This window comes from Schistocerca americana, chromosome X (assembly GCF_021461395.2).
Source record: "Schistocerca americana isolate TAMUIC-IGC-003095 chromosome X, iqSchAmer2.1, whole genome shotgun sequence".
In the NCBI taxonomy this organism is placed as follows: domain Eukaryota; kingdom Metazoa; phylum Arthropoda; class Insecta; order Orthoptera; family Acrididae; genus Schistocerca; species Schistocerca americana.
In genome coordinates, this window is record NC_060130.1 from 211,069,317 (window position 1) to 211,096,385 (window position 27,069).

Here is a 27,069-nt window from a genome sequence, read left to right on the forward strand (position 1 = left end):
GAAATCCTACATTTCAGCAGGATAATGCACGACCGCATGTTGCAGATCCTGTACGGGTCTTTCTGGATACAGAAACTGTTAGACTGCTGCCGTGGCCAGCATATTCTCCAGATCTCTGACCAATTGAAAACGTCTGGTCAATGGTGGCCGAGCAACTGGCTCGTCACAATACTCCAGTCACTACTCTTGGTGAACTGCGGTATCGTGTTGAAGCTGCATGGGCAGTCGTACCTGTACACGCCATCCAAGCTCTGACTCGATGCTCAGGCGTATCAGGGCCGTTATTACGGCCAGAGGTGTTTGTTCCGGGTACTGATTTCCCAGGATCTATGCACCCAAATTGCGTGAAAATGTAATCACATGTCAGTTCTAGTATAATATATTTGTCTAATGAATACCCGTTTATCATCTGAATTTCTTCTTGGTGTAGCAATTTTAATGGCCAGTAGTGTATATGCTACTTGCTTCTGTCTGTCTCTAATAACTTCCAATATCTGTCGGAGAGGCGATGTATTTTCTTCTGTATTGCATGTTTTTGACGTAGTCTATCTGAAGAGAGGTATAAATTTTTAAGTTTTGTCATCGGATTTACTCTGGCGACATTATTTTCCGTTCCCATCCCCTCGAATCGCTTAAGGCGGTCGCGTAAACCTATTGCATAATGCGTCACTAAATACGAATATATGCCATTGTGTGGTACAATTTATTATCTGTCGTCACTTGAAGAGTATAATGCACTTCCTGTTGCAGGAATGAGACATAAGCGTGCCGGATCCAGTATCGCACTGTGTGAGCCTTTTATAGGGTCTTCGAGAAGCAAGAAATTTTTCTTAAATTATAATTTTGCCGTAAATTAATGTTATAATTTGGTAATAATTTATTTTACTGTAGTGTCTTCCTCAAATGCTGTATTTATATGATTTTACAGAACCTTTGAGCTGCACGCTCGTTAGGTCATATGGAAGAGACAGAGCGGTAAATTAACGATGAGATGAACCGGTGTGACACTTAGGAGTAAGTATACAGTCGCTAAGGGAACGGTTGACCAGTCTTAATCTCTTCTCACTTACCTTCTGGAGAAATACACATTTCAACATATTTCACTTTAATACAATTTACTGTTTTCTCCAAATAAAAAAGCACAACCTTTTCCCGCTAATAGTGAAAGATGGAGCATGCTACCGTGAATTAATCTCCATCACTAGTGACGTCATAATGCCGACCCAAGGTGCTCTAAATAAGCAACTTTGGATAGCGAAATTTTTTATATCAAAGTAATCTTTATTTCATTGACACGTAAGGAAAGTCTTACGGGAGATACATTACGTAACCCTAATCTAGACAAGTACCATTCTTTTTAGGGGGAGGGAGAATGTTTTAAAACTTCACCTTCCGCAAAACATTGTATCTCTTTTTTTTCTATTTACTCAAACATGTTTAGAAATCGATGAGACATCTTCAGTGGATCTAAAAAATTATACAAAGCTTATGGCTGTTTTTCTGCGCCGGCCGATGTGGCCGAGCGGCTGTAGGCGCTTCAGTATGGAACCGCACGACCGCTACGGTCGCAGTTCGAATCCTGCCTCGGGCATGGATGTGTGTGATGTCCTTCGGTTAGTTAAGTTTAAGTAGTTCTAAGCTCTAGGGGTCTGATGACCTCAGATGTTAAGTGCCAGAGTGCTCAGAGCCATTTGAACCAATTTGTTTTTCTGCTATAAGCCCAAAACTATAGCATTAACATTGCGCTTTGTGAATGTAAAATGACTCGTTCCATATGATTATGATTTATCGTGCAAATGATCCATGGAACATGAAACTAACTAACTAGGTAGTCCGCACTGTGGTGTATGATTTTATATTGAACGTTATTTACAAACTGCCTTGAAACTGATTTCAGCTCTAGGTCTTTAGATTGTGTGTACTCTGCCTTAACAAGAGAATAGCATTCTCATGTGATATGTTTCAGTGTGTCTATGTGCTCAATGTGATTCTTTTGCACAAGAGGTTTATTATATATGTTGATAATGAGAATATCTGCAGTAAGCAAACGGTGGTTCAGAGGCAGGTCTATGTTTCGAACTTCATTTCTCTTTTTTCTGTTAAACAGATTTTTACAGCTTCTTTTCTGGGTTCTCGACAAGGACGTACCTTGAAAATGTCATTTTTCAGCGAACTTCTTCACCGAACTCTATATTAAGGCGCAAAAGCGAAGCGTTTTAGCCTGCTCAAGATGCTTATTTTGTCACGTTGTCTTTAGATTGTGTCTTCTCTGCCTTAACAAGAGAATCGCATTCTCATGTGATATGTTTCAGTAATTTTGTAACTTTACTGGCAGTTTATATTGTTTTTGTGTATTGTTTTTGTTGTCGTTTTAGGTTCTAGATTCTCTTGTGAACAGCACATCTTTTTTTTTTTTATGGCGGGTTGAACTACCATAGGAGTATTTAGGTTATTTCAACCCTCTGAATGAAGCGCGTCTGGGAAGGGATGCTCTGCGATAGAGAACAAAACTTATGCATCGCCGGCCGGGGTGGCCGAGCGGTTCTAGGCGCTACAGTCTGGAACCGCGCGACCGTTGCGGTCGCAGGTTCGAATCCTGCCTCGGGCATGGATGTGTGTGATGTCCTTAGGTTAGTTAGGTTTAAGGAGTTCTAAGTTCTAGGGGACTGATGACCTCAGCAGTTAAGTCCCATAGTGATCAGAGCCACTTGAACTTGTGCATCAGTCATGGGTGATGAGAAGGATCACCCTCGTGAGGTGATGACATAATCTATAGAAATTTGTCACCCGTCATGGTAACCAGCTGCTGGCAGTGTCTTTCACTTGGTCGTCGTGAGGGAAATGCAAACGTTAATTACCATGAAACATTTTTCCTTCCCCAATCACCGTACCAGCCCTCCCCATCGATTCCTCAAATACTTACCAGCCCCTAATTCACGCAGTGCCTTGTTCTCGTAAAGATCACATACTATAGTGTGACTGTCTGCTATTCTCCAATACAGTGTAATTAAAAATCGAGACTCCCACACGGAGGACGTTACAATTTCGTTTCTCTTTATGAACACCTGGTACTCTTAGTGCATAACTTGCAACTAAATGAACACCCCAGGACCAACAAAAAGCTTAGCGTGCTGGGTGCCCATAATCGTCAGGATTCATCTACGGAACTTACATTTGTGATGACCTTTTGCAGGCAGTAAGTATCTTGGGCTTAAATTATCATAAAATCTGGAGGCCCTCGAGTATTTCAGTACCTAAAGTTTGATGCTTTTTGAGACTAGTCAGGGGCTGGCAATGCAGCCGAAGGTAGGAGAATAACTGCGGACAGACGGCAGATGCCCTGCTCCGCGCTTGACCTACAACCGGTTCCAACACTGGGCTATTGGAGCTGTCTGCCTCATTCATTCGCTTCCAGCAGCTATGGACAAAATCCTACACGTTCGTGAGATATTCCATGTATATGCTGCCTCAGTTCTTTCATATTCTTTGTCGAACTCCTATTTGCCTATTAGTGTTTTTGATTTGGTCTTACGGATTGCCCAAATAATTCTCACAATCTGTAATTCCCGTAATTTTAATTTTGCAACCGTCGTCCCATAATGCTTTGCAGTAAATATTAGCCTTCAGTAGACACTCATGTGCGATGATACAGCACAGCCTGTATGCCTTAGTGACTGAGTGGATGTTGTAGACATGATATTAACACAATGACAATATGTTCCACTGACACTTATCTGTGAAATTTGCTTTGGTCAACTGGAACTAGGCATAAAAAGTTGCTTTATAAGTGCACAATAAATGATGCAAATAATTTGTTACCGTACTGTTTCGTAAAAAGCTGACAAAAATTTTATTTCGCCTAACGAAAAGAAACACCAAGAAGATAACATTCTAATCTTAGCAGTGTAGAGCAGTATTCGAGATAATGTGGTAACTACATTGATATAGCAAAATGAAGGTTATTGTGGAAACAGAAGAAAACTGGAAACTGTCAGCAGCCAATGTGGAGGAACCGTAACTACAGTTCGAATTTAAGGTACTCAAGCAAAGCCATCTCAGACACTGTTTCCACTAATTTATAAATGGGTTACGTAAAAAACACATTTCGGACTAAAGAAGTTATACCGATCAGAAAATATAACTGAGATGCCGATAGTGCAAATTTATACGTGTATTATATTACGCAACGACAAAATAATACGTAATTTCCCACTAAAAGTACAGCACAGTACTAAAGCACAGTAAAAAGTAAACCAGGAAAAGTACGCCGATTATAGAGGCAGGGAAGTAAGCAAGATATAACAGAGTCCGTCTGAAAGGCTTGCAACGACAACATTCCATTAATTGTTCCAGCACAGAGGATCCCAGTAGAAAGAAAGATCTTTTGATGACTAATTTTTCTCCCCTGTTCCTTATAAAAATATTAAATTGTACATTTCTTTAGACAAATTACAGGCACTGACCTGTTCAAAAAAAAAAAAAAAAAGTGGCCACTAACCCTCTACAAACAAATGGTCTTAAGTACTCGATTTCTTGAGAGTATTTCTTACACACGCATAGCTCACTCGATATCTAAAGAACAACTTACGTTCCGCAAACAGAAGTCGGCTGTATAATCTCTTTTCTCCTATGCATAAATAACACATTGCAAGACACTCTTATTGACGGTCCAGTAACAGAACGTAAATTATCAGGCCAACGTTAGCTTAGGAAGAATTTGTGAAAACATTGGGTTAGGCAGATCATACAGTAGAATCTGTTGTTCTGTTTTGAGTCAGATACTGTGAAGTAGCAGTGAAATCTCAAAGGTAAAAATGAGGGAAAGGTAAGAGTCTTACACGTGCCTTGAAGTTACAAAATATCAATGATGTTTGGTTTGTGGGGCGCTCAACTAGGCGGTCATCAACGCCCGTACAATCTCCCAATCTTTACACAGTCCAATCTAGCCACTTTCAAGAATGATGATGAAATGATGAGGACAACACAGTCCTCGTGCAGAGAAAATCCCCAACCCGGTCTGGAATCAAACTGGGGACACCGTGATCCAGAGGCAGCAACGCTAATCACTATACCACGAGTTGCGGACCAAAATATCTATATGCCGATCCACGCGGAAATATTTTAAAAATAAATCGTACCATAAACTATACAAAGAACGATATTGGAAGGGTTTCCAACCGAGGTGTTGTATCTCAAGGACTTATTACCCTCACACGAACACTAATGAAAGCTGATTAGTGTGAACCATCTGTTGAACCATCACTAACAGACAGTACGTCACGATGCCAGTTCCGCTTCAGCTTGTCTGAATTTCTCCTAAGTGAATAACGGAGTGGGTTAACTGGAAACTAAGGGCGGTTGGTGTATGAAACACTTACTTCATATTTATCGGGTATCTTGAATCCACCTCGTCTTTCACTGCCGAAGGTTTTCATAAAGAGATTTGCAATTAACGTAGCGGAATATCAACAGCCAACCTTACCCTGGTAGTACCATGTGAGTAAATAGGCAAAAAGAACTTCTGTTCCTAGACTTGTAATCCCGATTTACAGCTAACGTAGATTTCAAATCACTGTAATTGTATTCTTTACTTCCTTTTTGAAGATCGCAGTATAAGCTGAGTTCCTAATTTGAAACAAGTTGCTTGTGGACGTCCTACGTTATAAGCTCGCTGACACCTTTACTGCAGCGTTGTCTTAATAATGGACTCATCGTCAGTTATATTGTTTATTGCATAGAACGGAGATGTGGCATCTTGAGAAGAATTATGCCAAAAGAATTCTTCAAACGAGCGCTCCGAGTAAGGGTCAAATAAACCAATTCAGCCATTAGATTAATCGACATTTACCTGAATATATTTGAGTGGTAGGTAATCGCTTATAGAGATGAACGATGACTCGAAGGAGACAAAAAGCCTCACTTGGATGTAATGCTTAGTTTATGCTTACGACAAACTAAGAATTGAATGTGTTAAGTGCAGGTGTTATAAGCTTCCGAACTGTTTCGGGTTGGGACTGCCAAATACAGTTTCTAGGTAGATTTTCACTCTTGAATAAAAGAACAGCGTACCGGTCTCTGTTCTAAGAAGTGCCATTAAAAATAAACAGTCCTGTTTGAATTAGATCCACTAGTCACGAACAAAGGTGGTTATTGTTTACGATATTTAGACATATTTACGATTGTAAATGCAGGATTTGTACGTTCTTGCCAATGGATGTAACATTGCCTACGTCGCCGACATGGTTAATCAATGGGTAGCACGGTACTAACAGCACAAGATTCTAAAGTAAGTTAAGTGGAACTGTTATTCAGTCTCCCACTTACTAGGGCAAGAAGAAAACTTCCCGTCTGGTAACGTAAGACACTATTCTTTTATGTCAAAAAATGCACGTATTTGTCAACTTTGTCCCATTGAGGTCACTATACTGTGTAAAATTGGTTTCCAGTGAGCAGATTCTATCCCTGCTCTACAACTCTGGAAGGTTTGCAGAATTCCCATCTTCGGTGGCCAGAACACCTTTATTCGACTCAAAACGTTACGACCCCAGATTTTTTAAAAGTAACAATAGTGGATATTTTAGAGGATGTAAAAACTGATAAAACAGCTTGATGTAGGAACAGTTCATACTTCAGACCTCTCAGATCTTCAGTACCTTTCTGTTTCAAATATCATTATATATCCGGCATATTCTCTGTGTTTCTGTTGTCGTTTCTTCGGCATACAGCACGTCACCTGCAAGTTCGTTAGAACGGTTCGCACTTACTTTTAAGCACAGAACAACGTAACTTTTGCACCTCGGTCTTAATTTTTTGTATAACAAGGTGAAAAAGTTATGTTTTGCTGTGTTTAAAAGCAACTGCGAGCCAATCGACTAACTTGCAGATGTGCTGTATGCCGAAGAAACGGCAACAAAAACAGAACATATGCCAGAAATAACGGCAACAAACGTAAAACCCATGCAGTGAGTAAACGAAATAGGAATAAAGAAAAAAACCGCTGATGAGGCGATATTGTTGCTGAAAATAGTTTGGGAAGGAAAATAAAATAAATAAAAACAAAAGTGTTTTTGTATCAAGGTGGAACCACAAAACCATATTACTGGTTTTTTTTTGTGCAGACGCGAACCGACGGAAGAGTTTCAAGATAAAATGATTGTTAATTGCACTTGTTCAAAAAATGGTTCAAATGGCTCTGAGCGCTATGGGACTTAACATCTGAGGTCATCAGTCCCCTAGAACTACTTAAACCTAACTAACCTAAGGACATCACATACATCCATGCCCGAGGCAGGATTCGAACCTGCGACCGTAGCGGTCACGCTGCTCCAGACTGAAGCTCCCATAACCGCTCGGCCACACCGGCCGGCAATTGTAGTTTTGAAATGTGCTGTATTATTTAATCTGATATGCCTATGCTGGCAGCTATTTACTATACTTGGTAGAGCTGATCGTCCGTCTCGGGAGCTGAGTGGTGCCGGCACGGTAGCTCAGCGTGTTTGGTCAGAGTGCTGCCTACTACGAAATAAGAATCTGAGTAACGGAATCAAGAGCAGCTTCAGTGGATGTCGTATGACATCTGCCCAGACCAAACGCAACGAACAATACCGGGAAAAAAATGGTTAGAGTAGATGGCTGCCAGGTGGAGGACCCGGGTTCGATTCCAGGTACTGCCATGGATTTTTATTAGGTGAGAGGATTGATGCGAGGTGCACTCAGCGCCGTGAAGCCGATTGAGGAGCTACTTGACCGAGTAGTAACGGCTCCACGGTCTGGAAAGTCTGGGAGAGCCGTTGGCTGGCACATGCCTCTCCATACCGCATCCGCATTACGCCGCAAGGCAGAAGATGGCACAGCGACCGGTAGACAATACTTTGGCCTTCACGACCGGACAAGGGGCTCGTTTTACATCTGAAAGTCCCGTTTCACATTTTGGTCAATCTCGATGTTTTCAGCTGTGGTTGCAGTCATTCAAAGACATCTCGTTCAAGAGAATTACTCCAACATTTGACTTCAGCACCGTGTTTATTGTCTACTGAGGACTTCTAGTGTACCTCCTCCAAGTTGTATGACTTTCTGTTGATACTAACTGTTTCATCTTTAGAATTTATAGACGGGGAAGTATTTCTGGTTATCCATTTGAATGAAACAAACCTCACATACTACTTTTCTTCTTTTTCCTTGCCTTTTCCCAGTTCTCTACGATGTCTGCATATGTTGCATGGGTTTTGGGAATGTTAGTGATGTTAGTAATAGCTGATGACTGGATGTCCTTCCTAACGACATCACTCTCCCCCAGCATAGGATTTGAGCACCCCATCTATCTGCGTGTAGAGTACTTGCGTGACGTGTACCCAATATTTACCTAGTTGGATGTGGGAAACCGCCTAAAAACCACATCCAGGCTGACTGTATCACCATCCCTCGTCGTTATGCAGATTCTACCCGGGGCAAACTCACCTCCCCGAATCCCGGAAGTGACGCGCTAAAGCGCTCAGCTATGCCGATGAATACATAACCCTACTATTTCTGAAGTTTTATAAATAAAACTATTCGATACTCGCCTTCTGCCAGCCTGTGTGGCCGTGCGGTTCTAGGCGCTTCAGTCTGGAACCGTGTGACCGCTACGGTCGCAGGTTCGAATCCTGCCTCTGGCATGGATATGTGTGATGTCCTTAGGTTAGTTAGGTTTAAGTAGTTCTAAGTTTTAGGGGACTGATGACCGCAGATGGTAAGTCCAATAGTGCTCAGAGCCATTTTTTTGATACTCGCCTTCATGTAGCGCACCATACGTCAACATAACAAAAACAAACATTCATTTTTATCAATGTCGTCATTGTGATAAGTAGGTAAGCTTTCGCATTGCCCTTGTACAGTAGTTGAGGTGATACTGTGTGTGAGAGGCTGCACAATTATCAAGCTCAGTACCCTGCGAAAACGCTAAGGCTTGGCATTTTGTAGCAGAAGTCGTTGTTGAATACATTATGAGTTAGGTAAGAGTGCCTTTGAATTAGCGTGTTTCCACAGGTCGTTAGCCACCTGCCACCTAAAAGCGTAGTTTCCGCGGCGAAGCGTGCAGTTCGGCTGTGCTGGTAGGAAAGGAGGGCAGCGCGACGCGGGATGCGGGAAGCAGACGCAGCCGGCGGGCCTAACCTTGTTTCTGAACGACGCGCTGGCACGCCACATGCTGCGCCCCGCCTTTCTGACACAATGTCCTTATTCCTGACGGCTGCCCTCGTACAGTTGCGAAAACAGTATAATTTACATTGCTGCTGGAACTACTTAACACAGGAATTATGTACAACAACATTCACCCCTTCGCGGTCACCACTTGATAGAGATATCATCTAAAACTTGCACCTTCTTTTATTTCGTGAATCGTTCTAGATATCGAAACGAGATTTTCGGAAAGTAATAGGAGGCAGAGCGACACGTAATTTCATCCCACGTTCAATCCACTTAACCCTTGTAACAACCGAGATGTTGAAACAGTTACTGGCCATTAAAATTGCTACACCAAGAAGAAATGCAGATGATAAACGGGTATTCATTGGACAAATATATTATACTAGAACTGACATGTGATTACATTTTCACGCAATTTGGGTGCATAAATCCTGAGAAATCAGTACCCAGAACAACCACCTCTCGCCGTAATAACGGCCTTGATACGCCTGGGCATTGAGTCAAACAGAGATGGATGGCGTGTACAGGTACAGCTGCCCTCGCAGCTTCAACACGATACCACAGTTCATCAAGAGTAGTGACTGGAGTAATGTGACGAGCCAGTTGCTCGGCCACCATTGACCAGACGTTTTCAGTTGGTGGGAGATCTGGAGAATGTGCTGGCCATGGCAGCAGTCGAACATTTTCTGTATCCAGAAAGGCCCGTACAGGGCTTGCAAAATGCGGTCGTGCATTATCCTGCTGAAATGTAGGATTTCGCAGGGATCGAATTAAGGGTAGAGCCGCGGGTCGTAACACATCTGAAATGTAACGTCCACTGTTCAAAGTGCCGTCAATGCGAACAAGAGGTGACCGAGACGTGTAACCAATGGCACCCCATACTATCACAGGGTGATACGCCAGTATGGCGATGACGAATACACGCTTCCAATGTGCGATGGCACCAAACACGGATGCGACCATCATGACGCTGTAAACAGAACCTGGATTCATCCGAAACAACCCAGGTTCGTCGTTGAGCACACCATCGCAGGCGCTCCTGTCTGTGATGCAGCATCAAGGGTAACCACAGCCATGGTCTCCGAGCTGATAGTCCATGCTGCTGCAAACGTCGTCGAACTGTTCGTGCAGATGGTTGTTGTCTTCCAAATGTCCCCGTGTGTTGACTCAGGGATCGAGACGTGGCTGCACGATCCGTTACAGCCGTGCGGATAAGATGCCTGTCATGTCGACTGCTAGTGATACGAGGCCGTTGGGATCCGGCACGGCGTTCCTTATTACCCTCTTGAACCCACCGATTCCATATTCTGCTAATAGTCATTGGATCTCGATCAACGCGAGCAGCAGTGTCGCGATACGATAAACCGCAATCGCGATAGGCTACAATCAGACCTTTATCAAAGTCGGAAACGTGATGGTACGCATTTCGCCTCCTTACACGAGGCATCACAACAACGTTTCACCAGGCAACGCCGGTCAACTGCTGTTTGTGTATGAGAAGTAGGTTGGAAACTTTCCTCATGCCAGCACGTTGTAGGTGTCGCCACCGGCGCCAACCTTGTGTGAATGCTCTGAAAAGCTAATCATTTGCATATCACAGCATCTTCTTCCTGTCGGTTAAATTTCGCGTCTCTAGCACGTCATCTTCGTGGTGTAGCAATTTTAATGGCCAGTAGTGTATATATAACTGGAACGATATATGGCAATCGAAATAACTTGAAAAGACAGATACAGTAATATAATAATTGGCGGTGAAACTTTTCACAAAAGTCACCTAGAAATGAGCTAAAGTTGAAAGTCAAGACGACCGGAAACATTTCGGTGTAAACACCGTCAAGTGGGGCTCTCATGTTAGACTCCATGTTTATATGCAGCAAAAAGATAGATCTGCTTACTAAGATTAAGCGTAATTCCTCTCTGCCCTACTCTATACAACAAATATACAAGCTCAGCTACAATTGCTATAACTGGAGCCATATGCGAACGTCTTTCGTATTAGACGTGGCTTACGAAAACTATTTCAAATGAGTGTGTGTTCTGATATTTAACTGAACATATTTTGTCGAAATAGTTAGGAATTTGAACGCCGTAATACAAGGACTGTGTCTGGCATGAGAACCCCACTTCACAGTGCTTACGTTGCTAAGCCGAATCCGAGAGTTTCAATTTTAGCTCATTTCTTGACCACTTTTGGAAAAGTTTCACTGATAACATTAACAAGCGTTGTGTGTCTGCAGTTCTCTTTTCAAGAGCTTTATGCCGTTAAAAGAACCATAATTACTTCACTTTATCGATTGATACAAAGGTTAAACGGATTAAACGTGCAACAACATATCGTTCTAGCTTCCGCACTATCATATTTCGAAAACCTCGTTTCGATATGATGAACGCCTCACGAAAAAAAAGAGTGCAAACTGTAGAGGTTTCACCTCGTATATAAATGTAAATATGTTTCTCTTGAGTTATGACAGTAGCGTAATAAGCATCAACTTGATCTGTGAAATAGTTTTACACACGAGAATTTTTCAAGTATCTAGTGCTGTGAGGACTTCGTCCAAATGGATGAAGTGGAATTTAGTGCAGTCATCCAGTTCTTTCTTTTGAACGCTTTAGCACCAACAAAAATTCGTGAAAAGTTAGTGAAGCTGTCAGAAGTATCTGGGTTTTATTTTCAACCGTTAGTAAATCGATGCTGGAATTCAAATATTTATCTTGAAGACGACTACGTGAAAACTGTAACCACAGATGAAAAATCGAGACGTGTGATACATTTAACATTACAGTCATTTTACACATGACATTTTACACATGTAAACCAAGGGAGAGACGCTGTGGTGAAACGTTTAATTCGTATGAGATAGTGTGGCTGTTCAAACCTACGTCCAGCCTTCTAGATTTAGATTTTCAGTGGTCATCACAAATCACTTAAGACAAAGACCAGGATGGTTCTTTTCAAAAGATCACGGTCGATTTTCTTTCCCATCCTTCCCCAGTTTTTGTGCAAGACTCTACTCCTTTCTGTTGGATGCCAACCATAGCAAATTCGAGAGCGAACGCTTGTTTGAAACACTGGACCGATTTAAAAATAATCCGCTGATTTTGTGCCCATATTTGTTAGCCAGGAAGTGAAGACCAGTAGAAGGGAGACAGTGGGCCAGCACACAGAAAGCTGAATACCATTTTATGTGCTAACGGACATGTTTATTACTTCGATAAGGGTAAAAATTAACTGATGAAAACTACGTAAGTATTATAGATCAAGTGAAAGATTTTTTTTGTTTAAGAAGAGGTGTGGGCAGAAATACCAGAAAACAATTGTGAGATTATTGCATCTGCCTACACGGTGCCTTGTCGGTGGGAAATCTGATGGTTTTGAAGTATAAATAAGTGGAATATCCATTCTACACAACAGATCTGGCACCTTCTGTCTTCGTTATCTTCAAACAATCAAAAAAAAAATATGTGCCTGGAATTCGTTATGAGGTCGATGGTGATGTTATTACAGCCACAAATATCTGCTTGGATTCGTACTTCTCACATGATAAAGGGCTGCACAAAATGCACCATTACTCGCAATTATGCAACGTTGAACAGAGGAACGTAATACTTTGCTGTTGGGCCAAAATATTTTCACCCTTCTCTCGTAATTTTGTTGCTATCATGTCAGAAACTATTATTATGATACCGTGGTTGTGCCTAAATGCGAAGGACATTGTAAACGTTCTCAGCCTAACATAAATATAGCCCCATTTTGTAAACATACTATGACCTTTACAAGGAAAGTTATAGTGGTGCAGTGATATACTGCATATTTAGTTACTTGTTTATTGCAATAGTCTGAGTGCTTAGAATTCCGTGAAAAATAACAAAATTGAATTAAGAGCTATAATAAAGCGTTTCATTTTAAGAGGTTCAGCCGCGATGAGCACAGAAAAGCAGCTAGCTTCTACATTACTGAGTGGTGAATTTAAGTGTGCTGCTTCATCCACCGAAGACGAAAAACATTCAAAACACTTGGGAACGTGAACAACCGACGAGACTGTGGAAAAAATTCACAATACAGTATTTAGTTACCGCCGATTGAAGATATGCGAAATTGCTGACATTATTACACCACAACAGACCGAATCCATCACTTTGTAAACGAGACTTTAGATGCGACCATGCTTTCCGTAAGATTCGTGCACTGTTAACCAACGAGCAAAAAGCATTCTAACGAGCTTCGATTTGTGTAAGCGCAGTAACAGTGAATATATGAAACTTTTCATAAAAGTAGGCGATATATGGAATCATCATTACATGCCAGATAAAAAGGATTATTTGAAACAGTAAGTAACAAAAGGTGAGAATGTAGCAAAGAAAGCAGAGGTGGAGCCAACCTTATGACGGTCACAGACTACTCCCAAAGAAGAAAAACCATCACCAGAGAGTACTGCACTTCACTACTAGGTGTTTGTTGTTGCTATTGAGGTCTTCAGTCCAGAGACTGGTTTGATGCAGCTCTCCATGCCACTCTATCCTGTGCAAGCTTCTTCATCTCCCAGTACCTACTGAAACTTACATTCTTCTGAATCTGCTTAGTGTATTCATCTCTTGGTCTCCCTCTAAGATTTTTACCCTCCACGCTGCCCTCCAATACTGAATTCGTGATCCCTTGATGCCTCAGAACATGTTCTACTAACCGATTCCTTCGCCTAGTCGTGCCACAAATTTCTCTTCTCCCCAATTCTATTCAGTACCTCCTCATTACTTATGTGATCTACCCATCTGATCTTCAGCATTCTTCTGTAGTACCACATTTCGAAAGCTTCTATTCTCTTCTTGTCTAAACTATTTATCGTCCATGTTTCACTTCCATACATGACTACGCACCATACAAATACTTTCAGAAAGGACTTCCTGACACTTAAATCTATTCTCGATGTTGCCCTCGGGAAAAATTACGGCTGTAGTTTCCCCTTGCTTTCAGCCGTTCGCAGTACCATCACAGCAAGGCCGTTTTGATTAATGTTACAAGGCCAGATCAGTCAATCATCCAGACTGTTGCCCCTGCAACTACTGAAAAGGCTGTAGCCCCTCTACAGGAACCACACGTTTGTCTGGCCTCTCAACAAATACCGCTCCGTTGTGGTTGCACCTACGGTACGGCTATCTGTATCGCTGAGGCACGCAAGCCTCCCCACCAACGGCAAGGTCCATGGTTCATGGGGGGGACTAGGTATTTATGAGACTGTTACTCAAGCTAAGGGGTGTTATAAAGAAGAATGTTGTCTTTTAACACAATAACTCTCCAGTCCCCTATACATATCTACGTTTCTCATTTGCTTCACACTCTGCTGATGGCATCCTCGTATTTACTTTTAGATTTTGGAACTTATATACACCGAGGAGCCAAAACACTATGACCATCTGTGTAACAGCGTGTTTTCCACTTTTCAGGCTCAGTACAGCAGAGATTCTACTTGGCATGGATTCTATAAGTCCTTGACAAGATTCCAGAAGTATGTGGCATCAGATGTCTAGTCACAGGTCAAGCAATTCCCGCAAATTACGAGATGGCGGTTTACGGGCACGCAGTTGGCGCCAGATACGTCTTCCAGTAGGTACAGATCAGACACATTTCCTGGTCAGGACATCAATGTAAGTAATGTAAGTTCACTACAATGCCCCTCAAACCACTGTAGCACGATTCTGACCTTGCAACAAGGACGGCTCTGAGCACTATGGGACTTAACTTCAGAGGTCATCAGTCCCCTAGAACTTAGAACTACTTAAACCTAACTAGCCTAGGGACATCACACACACACATGCCCGAGGCAGGATTCGTATCTGCGACCGTAGCAGCAGCGCGGTTCCAGACTGTAGGGCCTAGAACCGCTCGACCACTCCGGCCGGCGATGCAGGAGGTCCGCAGTAATGTTAACATAGATCTCTGCTGTCATGATACCTTCGATTACCACCATGGAAGCCCAACTCAGTCTACCCCATAACATAATTCTGTCCGCATCGGCCTGCATCTGGGGCGCAGTGCATGTTCGTGCAGACATTCGCCTGGATGACAGCGTGTAACGACCCGACCATCGACCTGGTGTAACAAGAAATACGATTCATTCGCGAGGTGACACGTTTCTATCGATCCACGGTGAAAACTCAGTGATGCTATGCCCACTGCAGTCGTAACTGACGATGTCGATAGGTCAACATAAGAACACGTAGATGTGGATGTGGAGCTCCATGATCAACAATGGCCTTTGAACGGTGTGCTCCGAAACAATTGTGCCTGCACCAGTATTGTACGCTGTCGTCAGATCTGCCACAGATCTCCGTCTATCCTGGATGACACAGTGGGGGATTCCTCGACCTCTAAGTTTTGTGATGAGACGTGGTCGTCCAACACCATACGGCCTACTCGTTCTTTCAACCGCTTTCCATAGGTGCTCGCGACACTGGTGCGCCGAAAGGTGCCCAGCTTCACCGTTTCAGATATTATCGTTTCCATCCGCAGCGCCACAACTATGTGCCCTTTGTCAAAACCGCTTACATCAGTGGATTTCCGCTTTTGCCGCCTGCATCTTCGCTATAACGACTGCCCATTCGTCTGTCTTCCGCTTACATTCTTTTCCTACTACGGAAGTGCCCGCAACACCACCAGGAGGCATTCAACTTCGCGGTGGGCAGTGGTTCAAAAATGGTTCAAATGGCTCTGAGCACTATGGGATTTAACTGCTGAGGTCGTCAGTCCCCTAGAACTTAGAACTACTCAAACCTAACTAACCTAATTACATCACACATATCCATGCCCGAGGCAGGATTCGAACCTGCGACCGTAGCGGTCGCGCGGTTCCAGGCTGTAGCGCCTAGAACCGCTCGGCCACAATGGCCGGCTGGGCAGTGGTCATAACGTTTTAGCTCATCAGTATATGTAGTGACCCGTTCCACGAGAAAGTGGCTTTGACACAAATGGCCTCGCAGAACTTTTGTAAATTAATAAATACAAGTAATTAATAGGTGTTATGTGCTGGAGAGAAAGAGTATATGAACCTACCAGTACTTCCCATTGATTTCTGAAATAGTCTCGAGTGTTTTCTCATGACGCGTTTCTTTTTTATTTCAGAGGAGAAGCAAGAAAAGCGTAATCAGTGTTGTCTAAGTTATAATTGTTCATAAATGAACTGATAAGTCTTCCCAGTCACTAACGTGGGTGCAACAGTATCAGGTTGACGCTTCCGACCCGTGGCCATCGACACGATTTTATTCATCATTTTCATTGTATACCTAGTGTTACATCCTCCCGCCGTCAGCAGTACGCATTGGTGACAATGTAACTTCAGATACTTCCGTTGTGTTTGTACATCATAGGGTGTACCAGATCTGTGCTGCTTTGCGGAAACCAGTAGGAGGTACAGTCGCAGGTTCGAATCCTGCCTCGGGCATGGATGTGTGTGATGTCCTTAGGTTAGTTAGGTTTAAGTAGTTCTAAGTTCTAGGGGACTTATGACCTCAGCAGTTGAGTCCCATAGTGCTCAGAGCCATTTGAACCATTTGAAGTAAAAAAAAAAAAAAGATTCAAATGGTTCTAAGCACTATCGGACTTAACATCTGAGGTCATCAGTCCCCTAGACTTAGAACTACTTAAATCTATCTAACATAAGGACATCACACACATCCATGCCCGAGGCAGGATTCGAACCTGCGACCGTAGGAAGTACAAAGAAGCTGACCAACATGCTCTGCACACGTGCAAATCTTATGAATCCCATACTGGTCAGAGAATTTACGTTGCCTCAATAATGATGCATTACTTGCGACGCATCGAGAAATTACTGTCGTGTCAGGCAGTTACTGAGGACTGCGGCCGCTCTCATGGTCTGGTCATAGTGACTCAAAAAAGTTTAATAGCCCATATTAAACCACACGTGGTACATATGAGAGGTTTACTTACCGAAGACACTGCTCATAAAAATATTCGTACCAGAGTCGTGCAGAGACGTATGGGAAATAAAGTAGATAATGTATATCACAAATTCTGAATTTAATGCAATTTATTTAACAACCGGTTCCGGTCCAGTACGATGTACACGGTACTGCGTAAAAACAAAACAAAAACAAAACAAAAACTCTAGTAAAATGCAGTGACCAATATGGTCTGCTAGGTCAAGAAATTACGATAACAACATAAGATAGTACTTACGTCAAATATGCAATTATAAAACCGACATTACATATCACAGAGTTTTCGAAATCCAAGGAAATCATTTAAGTCCACCAGAACAATTTTGAACACAATAACGATGTGAAATGCGGGCGCTAATCACTACAGATGAAGACATTAAACCGGCTCAGGATAGTCAACAATAGAATCACAGTTCAAATATTACACAAACATGAAAGGTACTTGAAGACATCGAAGATTGCAAGGTCAAAATGTAAAACAAATGTACATAAAATGCTATACAAATACTACAATGCATGTTATGTAAAATGTGTAGATGATTAAAACAGAAGTCAAGGCCTTTTTTACAAAGCTATATAAAGGCTAGATAACAACTTTTTATAAAGCTGTATAACAACTTTTTTACGGTACTGTATAACAATTCCGGTTAGTTTTATAGTTTTATAAAAAAGTCTTTATTTCTAGCATACTCTCTTACATATTTCACGTAAGATGCTTTATAATGTTTTTGTGTACATGTGTTTTACATTTTGACCTTGTAGTCTCTGATGTCTTCAAGTATGTTCCATGTTTTGGTTATCTTTGTACTACATGGCGCTTGACAATGATATTGTGATCATATGTGGTTCTGTTGTTGACTGTCTTGAGACGGTTTAATGTCTACATTTGTAGTGATTAGCGCCTGCATTTCACATAGTTACTATGTTCAGAGTTGTTCTGCTTGACTTAAATGATGTACCTTGGATTTCGAAAAATGTGTAATATGTAATGTTGGTTTAATAATTTCATATTCGACGTAAGTATCTTCTTATGAATGTGGTTGTCGTAATTTTTTTACTTTGCTGGTCATATTTGTCACAGCATTTTACTGCAACTACTGTTTTGTTTTTGTACAGTACCGTGTACATGATCTTGGATTGAAAAATGGTTCAAAAGGCTCTGAGCCCTATGGGACTTAACTTCTGTGGTCATCAGTCCCGTGGAACTTAGAACTATGTACACATAAATAACCTAAGGACATCACACACATCCATGCCCGAGGCAGGATTCGAACCTGCGACCGTAGCGGTCGCGCGGTTCCAGACTGAAGCGCCTAGAACCGCTCGGTCACACCGGCCGGCAATCCTGGATTGGAACTGGTCGGTAAATAAACTGCATTATAGTGAGCAGTTGTGTTATGTATTTGCTACGCTATATGTATGCTGATACCTGCCTAGAGAAGATGTTTTAAAAGTGTGGGAAATAAATTTGTAGGGGCGTGGTTTGCGACTTTACGTTCTTGTCACTAAATTACCCAAGCTGCAAAGCTCCGTATTGATGAGCTGAGTTTGCAGGCAGTGCGTTATACGAGAAGAGCACCACCATCTGTCTGGCCTAACGAGGAGCCCGCCTCGCTTAGCGCGCTTGTTTACTCGCGGAACGAGGTCGCAAGCGAGACTAACTCCTGTCCTCAACAGTGACCTCTAAAGCACGGAACATTACTCCCTTACGACAGAGTCAAGCATGTGCGATTTCTCACACAGTAGGAAATCTCAAATGTCCTAGTCGGTCATTTTTACTCTCTTCATAGGGCAGAGAGTTGACAGTAATGGTTAGCAGTGCTCAGTTGCAGAAGAAATTTCGGTTTGAGGAAATTTTAATGCTTGAGTGCAACAATGTTTAACAATCATTTCCCAACAAAGCGAAACGTGCAAAAGTGGGGAGGGCAGGAAAGCTTTGGAACGGGAAATCGAACAGCATTTATCTTCCACAAGAACGGCTAGATATCATTCCTGAGAAACAGATTAAAACAGATACTGTGCAACACGCAGCGTGTGTTAGTTACGGACCTAATCCGCAAAACGCTCTGATCCTGGCGAGACTTACACAACATGAAAAGCACCTGGGTTAAACTGTTACTTAATTTTAAGATTTTTACGAAGAATAAGCACACTCCACATGTATGAAAACTAGATGCAGTAACTTAAAGTAACACACGAACAAATCTACAGAAGGAGTCAACTGGTAATTACACTTAAGGGGAGACCAAATTAACGCCATTGAAGAAATCCATTGCCGGCCGCGGTGGTCTCGCGGTTCTAGGCGCGCAGTCCGGAACCGCGCGACTGCTACGGTCGCAGGTTCGAGTCCTGCCTCGGGCATGGATGTGTGTGATGTCCTTAGGTTAGTTAGGTTTAAGTAGTTCTAAGTTCTAGGGGACCGATGACCACAGCTGTTAAGTCCCATAGTGCTCAGAGCCATTTTGAGCCAAGAAATCCATTACTGTCCTACAGACTTCACTCGCGTATGTTTTTAGGAATATAAGAATTTTATGCACTTTGCTAAGAAACTGCCTACAAGGAAGCCGACAGTAGCAGATACATCGGATAAACCTCTGGGCAGCGTTAACTGGAAAGTACAGGGTGATTCAAAAAGGATACCACAACTTTAAAAATGTGTATTTAATGAAAGAAACATAATATAACCTTCTGTTATACACCATTACAAAGAGTATTTAAAAAGGTTTTTTTTTCACTCAAAAACAAGTTCAGAGATGTTCAATATGGCCCCCTCCAGACACTTGAGCAATATCAACCCGATACTCCAACTCGTTCCACACTCTCTGTAGCATATCAGGCATAACAGTTTGGATAGCTGCTGTTATTTCTCGTTTCAAATCATCAATGGTGGCTGGGAGAGGTGGCCGAAACACCATATCCTTAACATACCCCCAAAAGAAAAAATCGCAGGGGGTAAGATCAGGGCTTCTTGGAGCCCAGTGATGAAGTGCTCTGTCACGGTCTGCTCGGCCGTCCAGAACTTTTCCCTTTGCACAAACACCCATTCTCTGTAAACTGTTTATACCAACGTTTAATACACCACCTATCAGGAGGTTTAACACCATACTTCGTTCGAAATGCACGCTGAACAACTGTCGTCGATTCACTTCTGCCGTACTCAATAACACAAAAAGCTTTCTGTTGAGCGGTCGCCATCTTAGCATCAACTGACGCTGATGCCTAGTCAACAGCGCCTCAAGCGAACAAATGTACAACTAAATGAAACTTTATAGCTCCCTTAATTCTCCGACAGATAGTGCTTAGCTCTGCCTTTTGTCGTTGCAGAGTTTTAAATTCCTAAAGTTGTGGTATTCTTTTTGAATCACCCTGTATATTGCAGCGCAGGGTCCAGCGCAGTAATCCAATAAAAGAATGTTATCACAGCCCTACAGGTTAGACGCCTATATTTTTTCTAGGCATACAAACATTTTAAACAGCTTACAAAGAAACTGCCTTGGGTAAATCCGAGAGAGACGCCGCATGCGGTATGGATTGTGTACCGTTCGTAGTTTCGCCAAATTCCGACACAGTGCGCACGTATCGGTAGTGCAGTTGCTCAGTGGGCGCCAGCCATAGTAAAAATGTTCACGTTTCGGTCGAGTTAGTTTTCCATAAGCCCAGGGGGGGATAACTGAGGTAAGTCTATAGCTATCTCTTCAAAACCCTGCCCGCATCTCGTGGTCGTGCGGTAGCGTTCTCGCTTCCCACGCCCGGGTTCCCGGGTTCGATTCCCGGCGGGGTCAGGGATTTTCTCTGCCTCGTGATGGCTGGGTGTTGTGTGATGTCCTTAGGTTAGTTAGGTTTAAGTAGTTCTAAGTTCTAGGGGACTGATGACCTAAGATGTTAAGTCCCATAGTGCTCAGAGCCATTTGAACCATCTTCAAAACCCTGTCGGCCTCAAGATTTGTTCTTAGTCTATACTAAATAGTGAATTTTGATTCTCGTTCAAAAATGGTTCAAATGGCTCTGAGCACTATGGGACTTAACTGCTGAGGTCATCAGTCCCCTAGAACTTAGAACTATTTAAACCTAACTAACCTAAGGACATCACACACATCCATGCCCGAAGCAGGATTCGAACCTGCGACCGTAGCGGTCGCGCGGTTCCAGACTGTAGCGCCTAGAACCGCTCGGCCACACCGGCCGGCTTGATTCTCGTACTGGCATCTTGGCTATCAAGGTCAAGACTTCATAAGGTGCGGAGTGTCTCCCCTACAGATCGTGATACATGCCGCGGTAAAATCCGGTACATATGCCGCACATTTTCGTTAGTGATACTTTTGATGCACAAATTAAATAACATTTTTAAATAAATGAAAACACGACTGTTTTGTTTGTATTTTCGGTCAAATGACTTAGCATGCATATTCCAGGATATTGACAAAATAAATGTAGATATATACTGGTTTTTACTTAAAAACACGGGGTATTTTTGCGGTTTTTTAGGATGTGGCATATCAGCCGTAACATAAGGGACAGACGCTTCAATGTAAAGACGTTTCCAAGGTCAAATATTATGTTCATAGGTTACATTGAAAAAATCAAAAATATCGTATGTCACGGATAACTGGTGTGTTTCGTTGCACAAAAAATAACTAGAACAGCATCATGGTACCTGTCATATGCGATTTTGAAACTGTGTGTCATCTCTCCCGGATATACTGTAAAGGAAACCGGTGGTGGCAGAGGTATCGGACAAAACTATAGGCAGAGTTAATTGGGAAGTATATGGCAGTGCAGGCTCCAGTACAGTAATAAGAACATATTTGACTCCTGTGTTCTTATAGTTTGCTAAAAAACTGCCTATAAGGAAGCCGACAGTAGCAAAGCTATGTCACTCTAAGCTGTGTTTCCGCGAGATGTGGAATTTCAATAAATGTGGATGCTAGACGGTGTCGGAATGAGACAGCCAGCGAGTGACTGCAGAGGCAGCAGAAGCACTCACCTGTGCGATCTTGGGTGTCATCGGAAGAGCATGCCCGGCACTGCACTCACAGACACTGCAGAGGGAAGACTGTGGGAGCCGGCGGGCCGGCGGCCGCGGCAGGTAGCCGCCATGTAGGTCACTGGGCTAACCTCTGGGAAAGTACCGCTCACGCCGCCCCAGCCGGCGTTTCGGTGCGGCCAACGGCGTAGCCGCCTAGCCGCCCCGCCAGGCTGCTCCTTCGACGAACGCCGGCCATTTCTTTATCCGTCCGGAAACCGGCGTCTCATCGCGGCTGTCGTCACCTGGGCCCGCGAGTGCGTGTGCTCGTGCGTCGGAAAGCTGGCCGCCCCGTCGCCGAACGGTTCTCGCGCCTCGCCGCTGCGGTTTCGCGCGGCTTCTCCCGCACGCGGCTACCCGTGTGCCGTTGCGTTCAAGCTCTGTGCGCTATACGACGCAGGGGTTGTATCCTCTCTCCGAATATCGACGGGTGGATTTCGTTTGTAGGGTGCTCGACGCCGCAGTCATCAGCGTACTTTCGGTGGTAAAACCGAACAATGAACAACCGTGTAAGGAAATGAAACACCTAAAGCCGTCCTTATGATATCATTTATTGTGTGGCTACCAGTTTCGGTGCTTCAGTGCACCATCTTCAGGCCTGTATGCATAAACAGTAATGATAGCATCATCAATTTACCAATCATGCAGTACAAAGATAGATTGTTGTTGTTGTGGTCTTCAGTCCTGAGACTGGTTTGATGCAGCTCCCCATGCTACTCTATCATGTGCAAGCTTCTTCATCTCCCAGTACCTACTGCAGCCTACATCCTTCTGAATCTGCTTAGTGTATTCATCTCTTGGTCTCCCTCTACGATTTTTACCCTCCACGCTGCCCTCAAATACTAAATTGGTGATCCCTTGATGCCTCAGAACATGTCCTACCAACCGATCCCTTCTTCTAGTCAAGTTGTGCCACAAACTTCTCTTCTCCCCAATCCTATTCAACACTTCCTCATTAGTTATGTGATCTACCCATCTAACCTTCAGCATTCTTCTGTAGCACCACATTTCGAAAGCTTCTACTCTCTTCTTGTCTAAACTATTTATCGTCCATGTTTCACTTCCATACATGGCTACACTCCATACAAATACTTTCAGAAATGACTTCCTGACACTCAAATCAATAATCGATGTTAACAAATTTCTCTTCTTCAGAAACGCTTTCCTTGCCATTGCCAGTCTACATTTTATATCCTCTTTACTTTCACCATCATCAGTTATTTTGCTCCCCAAATAGCAAAACTCCTTTACTACTTTAAGTGTCTCATTTCCTAATCTAATTCCCTCAGCACTTAATTCCACTACATTCCATTATACTCGTTTTGCTTTTGTTGATGTTCATCTTATACCCTCCTTTCAAGACACTGTCCATTCCGTTCAACTGTTCTTCCAAGTCCTTTGCTGTCTCTGACAGAATTACAATGTCATCGGCGAACCGCAAAGTTTTTATTTCTTCTCCATGGATTTTCATACCTACTCCGAACTTTTCTTTTGTTTCCTTTACTGCTTGATCAATATACAGATTGAATAGCATCGGGAAGAGGCTACAACCCTGTCTCACTCCCTTCCCAACCACTGCTTCCCTTTCATGTCCTTCGACTCTTATAACTGCCATCTGATTTCTGTACAAATTGTAAATAGCCTTTCGCTCCCTGTATTTTACCCCTGCCACCTTCAGAATTTTAAAGAGAGTATTCCAGACAACACTGTCAAAAGCTTTCTCTAAGTCTACAAATGCTAGAAACGTAGGTTTGCCTTTCCTTGATCTTTCTTCTAAGATACGTCGTAGGGTCAATATTGCCTCACGTGTTCCAACATTTCTACGGAATCCAAACTGATCTTCCCCGAGGTCGGCTTCTACCAGCTTTTCCATTCGTCTGTAAAGAATTCGCATTAGTATTTTGCAGCTGTGACTTATTAAACTGATAGTTCGGTAATTTTCACATCTGTTAACACCTGCTTTCTTTGGGATTGGAATCATTAAATTCTTCTTGAAGTCTGACGGTATTTCGCCGGTCTCATACATCTTGATCTTCAGATGGTAGAGTTTTGTCAGGACTGGCTCTCCCAAGGCTGTCAGTAGTTCTAATGGAATGTTGTCTACTCCTGGGGCCTTGTTCCGACTCAGGTCTTTCAGTGCTCTGTCCAACTCTTCACGCAGTATCATATCTCCCATTTCATCTTCATCTGCATCCTCTTCCATTTCCATAATACTGTCTTCAAGTACTTCACCCTTGTATAGACCCTCTGTATACTCCTTCCACCTTTCTGCTTTCCATTCTTTGCTTAGAACTGGGTTTCCATCTGAGCTCTTGATATTCATACAAGTGGTTCTCTTTTCTCCAAAGGTCTCTTTAATTTTCCTGTAGGCAGTATCTATCTTACCCTCGTGTGATAAGCCTCTACATCCTTACATTTGTCCTCTAGCCACCCCTGCACAAAGATAGACTAGAAACAGAATAATAATCAAGGTCTAGTCTCCACACGTGAATTTACTGTAATCATTTGATAAAATGCCTGTATTCGGTTTTCAGCTTAGCATTTTATAATTTTGATGTAATTACGTCCTTGTGTAAGGACTACTTGTGGATGTATGTATGTTTCTTCGATTTACTTATTTCCAAGGTTGTACTTTCTTTCGCCGGCCGAAGTGGCCGTGCGGTTAAAGGCGCTGCAGTCTGGAACCGCAAGGCCGCTACGGTCGCAGGTTCGAATCCTGCCTCGGGCATGGATGTTTGTGACGTCTTTAGGTTAGTTAGGTTTAACTAGTTCTAAGTTCTAGGGGACTAATGACCTCAGCAGTTGAGTCCCATAGTGCTCAGAGCCATTTGAACCATTTTTTGTACTTTCTTTCACTTTCTTTCATTCATTTATCGCTTTCTACAGTTATTTTTGTCGTTTGGCGGGTTATTTCAGGATTGTGAAGATAATGCATTGCCCAACTGGCCAATCTACATATCTAACATCTACGTGATTACTCTGCTATTTACAATAAAGTGCCTGGCAGAGGGTTCAGTGAACCACCTTCAAGCTGTCTCTCTACCGTTCCACTTTCGAACGGCAAGCGGGAGAAACGAGCACTTAAATTTTTCTGTGCGAGCCCTGATTTCTCTTATTTTATCGTGATGATTATTTCTCCCTATGTCGGTGGATGCCCACGGAATGTTTTCGTAATCGGAGGAGAAAACTGGTTCATGAAATTTCATGAGAAGATCCCGTCGCAACGAAAAACGCCTTTGTTTTAATGATTGCCACTCCAATTCACGTATTATGTCTGTGACACTATCTCCCCTATTTCGCCATAATACAAAACGAGCTGCCCTTCTTTGTGCTTTTTCGATGTCATCCGTCAGTCCCACCTGATGCGGATCCCACACCGCACAGCAATACTCCACAGTAGGGCGGACAAGCGTGGTGTAAGCAGTCCCTTTAGTAGTCCTGTTGCACCTTCTAAGTGTTCTGCCAGTGAACCGCAGCCTTTGGTTTGCTCTACCCACAATATTATCTATGTGATCATGGAATACTGATTAACGAATTTATTAATAAATAGTATATTTGTACAATTTACAGAAAAGAAATTCGCTATGGTATCTTTCATGTATGTGAAAACGGATGTATCTCTTGATTTTATCAAATAATTACTAAAAATTCACATGTAGAGTCTTGACCTTGATTCTTATTCTGTTTTTAACCCGTCTTTGTATTACATTGTTGGTAAATTAACGATTCTATCACTACCGTTTATGCATACAAGGCCTGAAGATGGTGCACTGAAGCACCGAAACTGGTAACTATACAATAAAAGATATCATAAGGATGGCTGTAGCTGTTTCATTTCCTTACATAAGTGGACGGCCATTGTCCCCCAGATCTCTAGCATACAAAAAAATAAAAAAAACTAATTTGAGTAGTGAAATAACGAAGTAAAGATATAGAAGTATAGTCTGTGCAAAAATACACCAAATTAGTAATTATTATACATAAAAATATTAAATCACCATTTTTTTATCTTTTCCATCGTCCTTAATTGGTTCTACAGGGCAAACAGTAATCGACAAACTGCAAGGACGGATTCCTGCCTAGAAATAGAGCAAAAAAGGTCCTACGAACATGTGTACGGAAATGCTTCGTTGCCGAGGTAGATGGCGCTGATGAATGAAAGTTCCTCTGACCACGAGCCGTATGTTCCTTGTGGTATTGCAGGATGCGTGATTGACGCAGTGTACTGTAAGTAGCAGAACGGTCTGGTATTCTTGTTGGGAACAAGACGAGATGGTGTTTTGTGTACGGCCAAGAAGATGGAAACGGTCGAGAGACAGCACGGCTATAGCAAAACAAGTACACTCACAGACACCAACCACATCACACAACGATTCAATCCCATTTTGGGCGTTTGTGTGATCATGGGTCCTTTCAGACAGATGAACGTGCAGGGAGGCGGCGTATGTGCGTACACAACATTTGGAGGACCGCGTTCTGCAGGATACTGAGACGAACCCTAGTACAAGCTCCGGGCAAGTGGCTCGCCATATGGTGTAAGCCAAAGTACGATTATGTGTATCCTGCGTGACAACCACTACTATCCCTATGACCTGCAACGAGTGCAAGAATTATCAGCAGAGGATTTCTCTCTACGAGAAGGGTTTTGTCGCTGTTTTTTACACCAAACGATCACAGTCATCAGTCCTTTTTGCCGACTAATCAGCCTTTACCAGAACTGGCATCATCAATCTGCATAGAGGCCACTTGGAACATCTGTTCTGACGTGGATGCGATGCAGCTCTGTACTCTGTTCCGGGATGATTTTTTGTCGTTACACACACGCCGTCCATTTCCGGACACAGGTTCATAGGACCTTTTTTCCTCCATTTTCAGTCAGGAATCCGTCCCTGCTGTTTGCTGGTTTTCTT

General features: G+C 42.8%; 1 protein-coding gene across 1 annotated transcript in view; it reads right to left on the reverse strand.

Moving 5' to 3' along the window:
• Positions 1–22,168, reverse strand: part of LOC124555921 (serine protease filzig) — a 161,611-nt gene extending 139,443 nt beyond the window's left edge. The window contains exon 1 of the mRNA XM_047129976.1: positions 22,121–22,168. Within this exon, the coding sequence (XP_046985932.1) occupies positions 22,121–22,141 (21 nt within the window). The 5' untranslated portion in view covers positions 22,142–22,168. The remainder of the gene's footprint in view (positions 1–22,120) is intronic.
• Between the last annotated feature and the right edge of the window lie 4,901 nt (positions 22,169–27,069).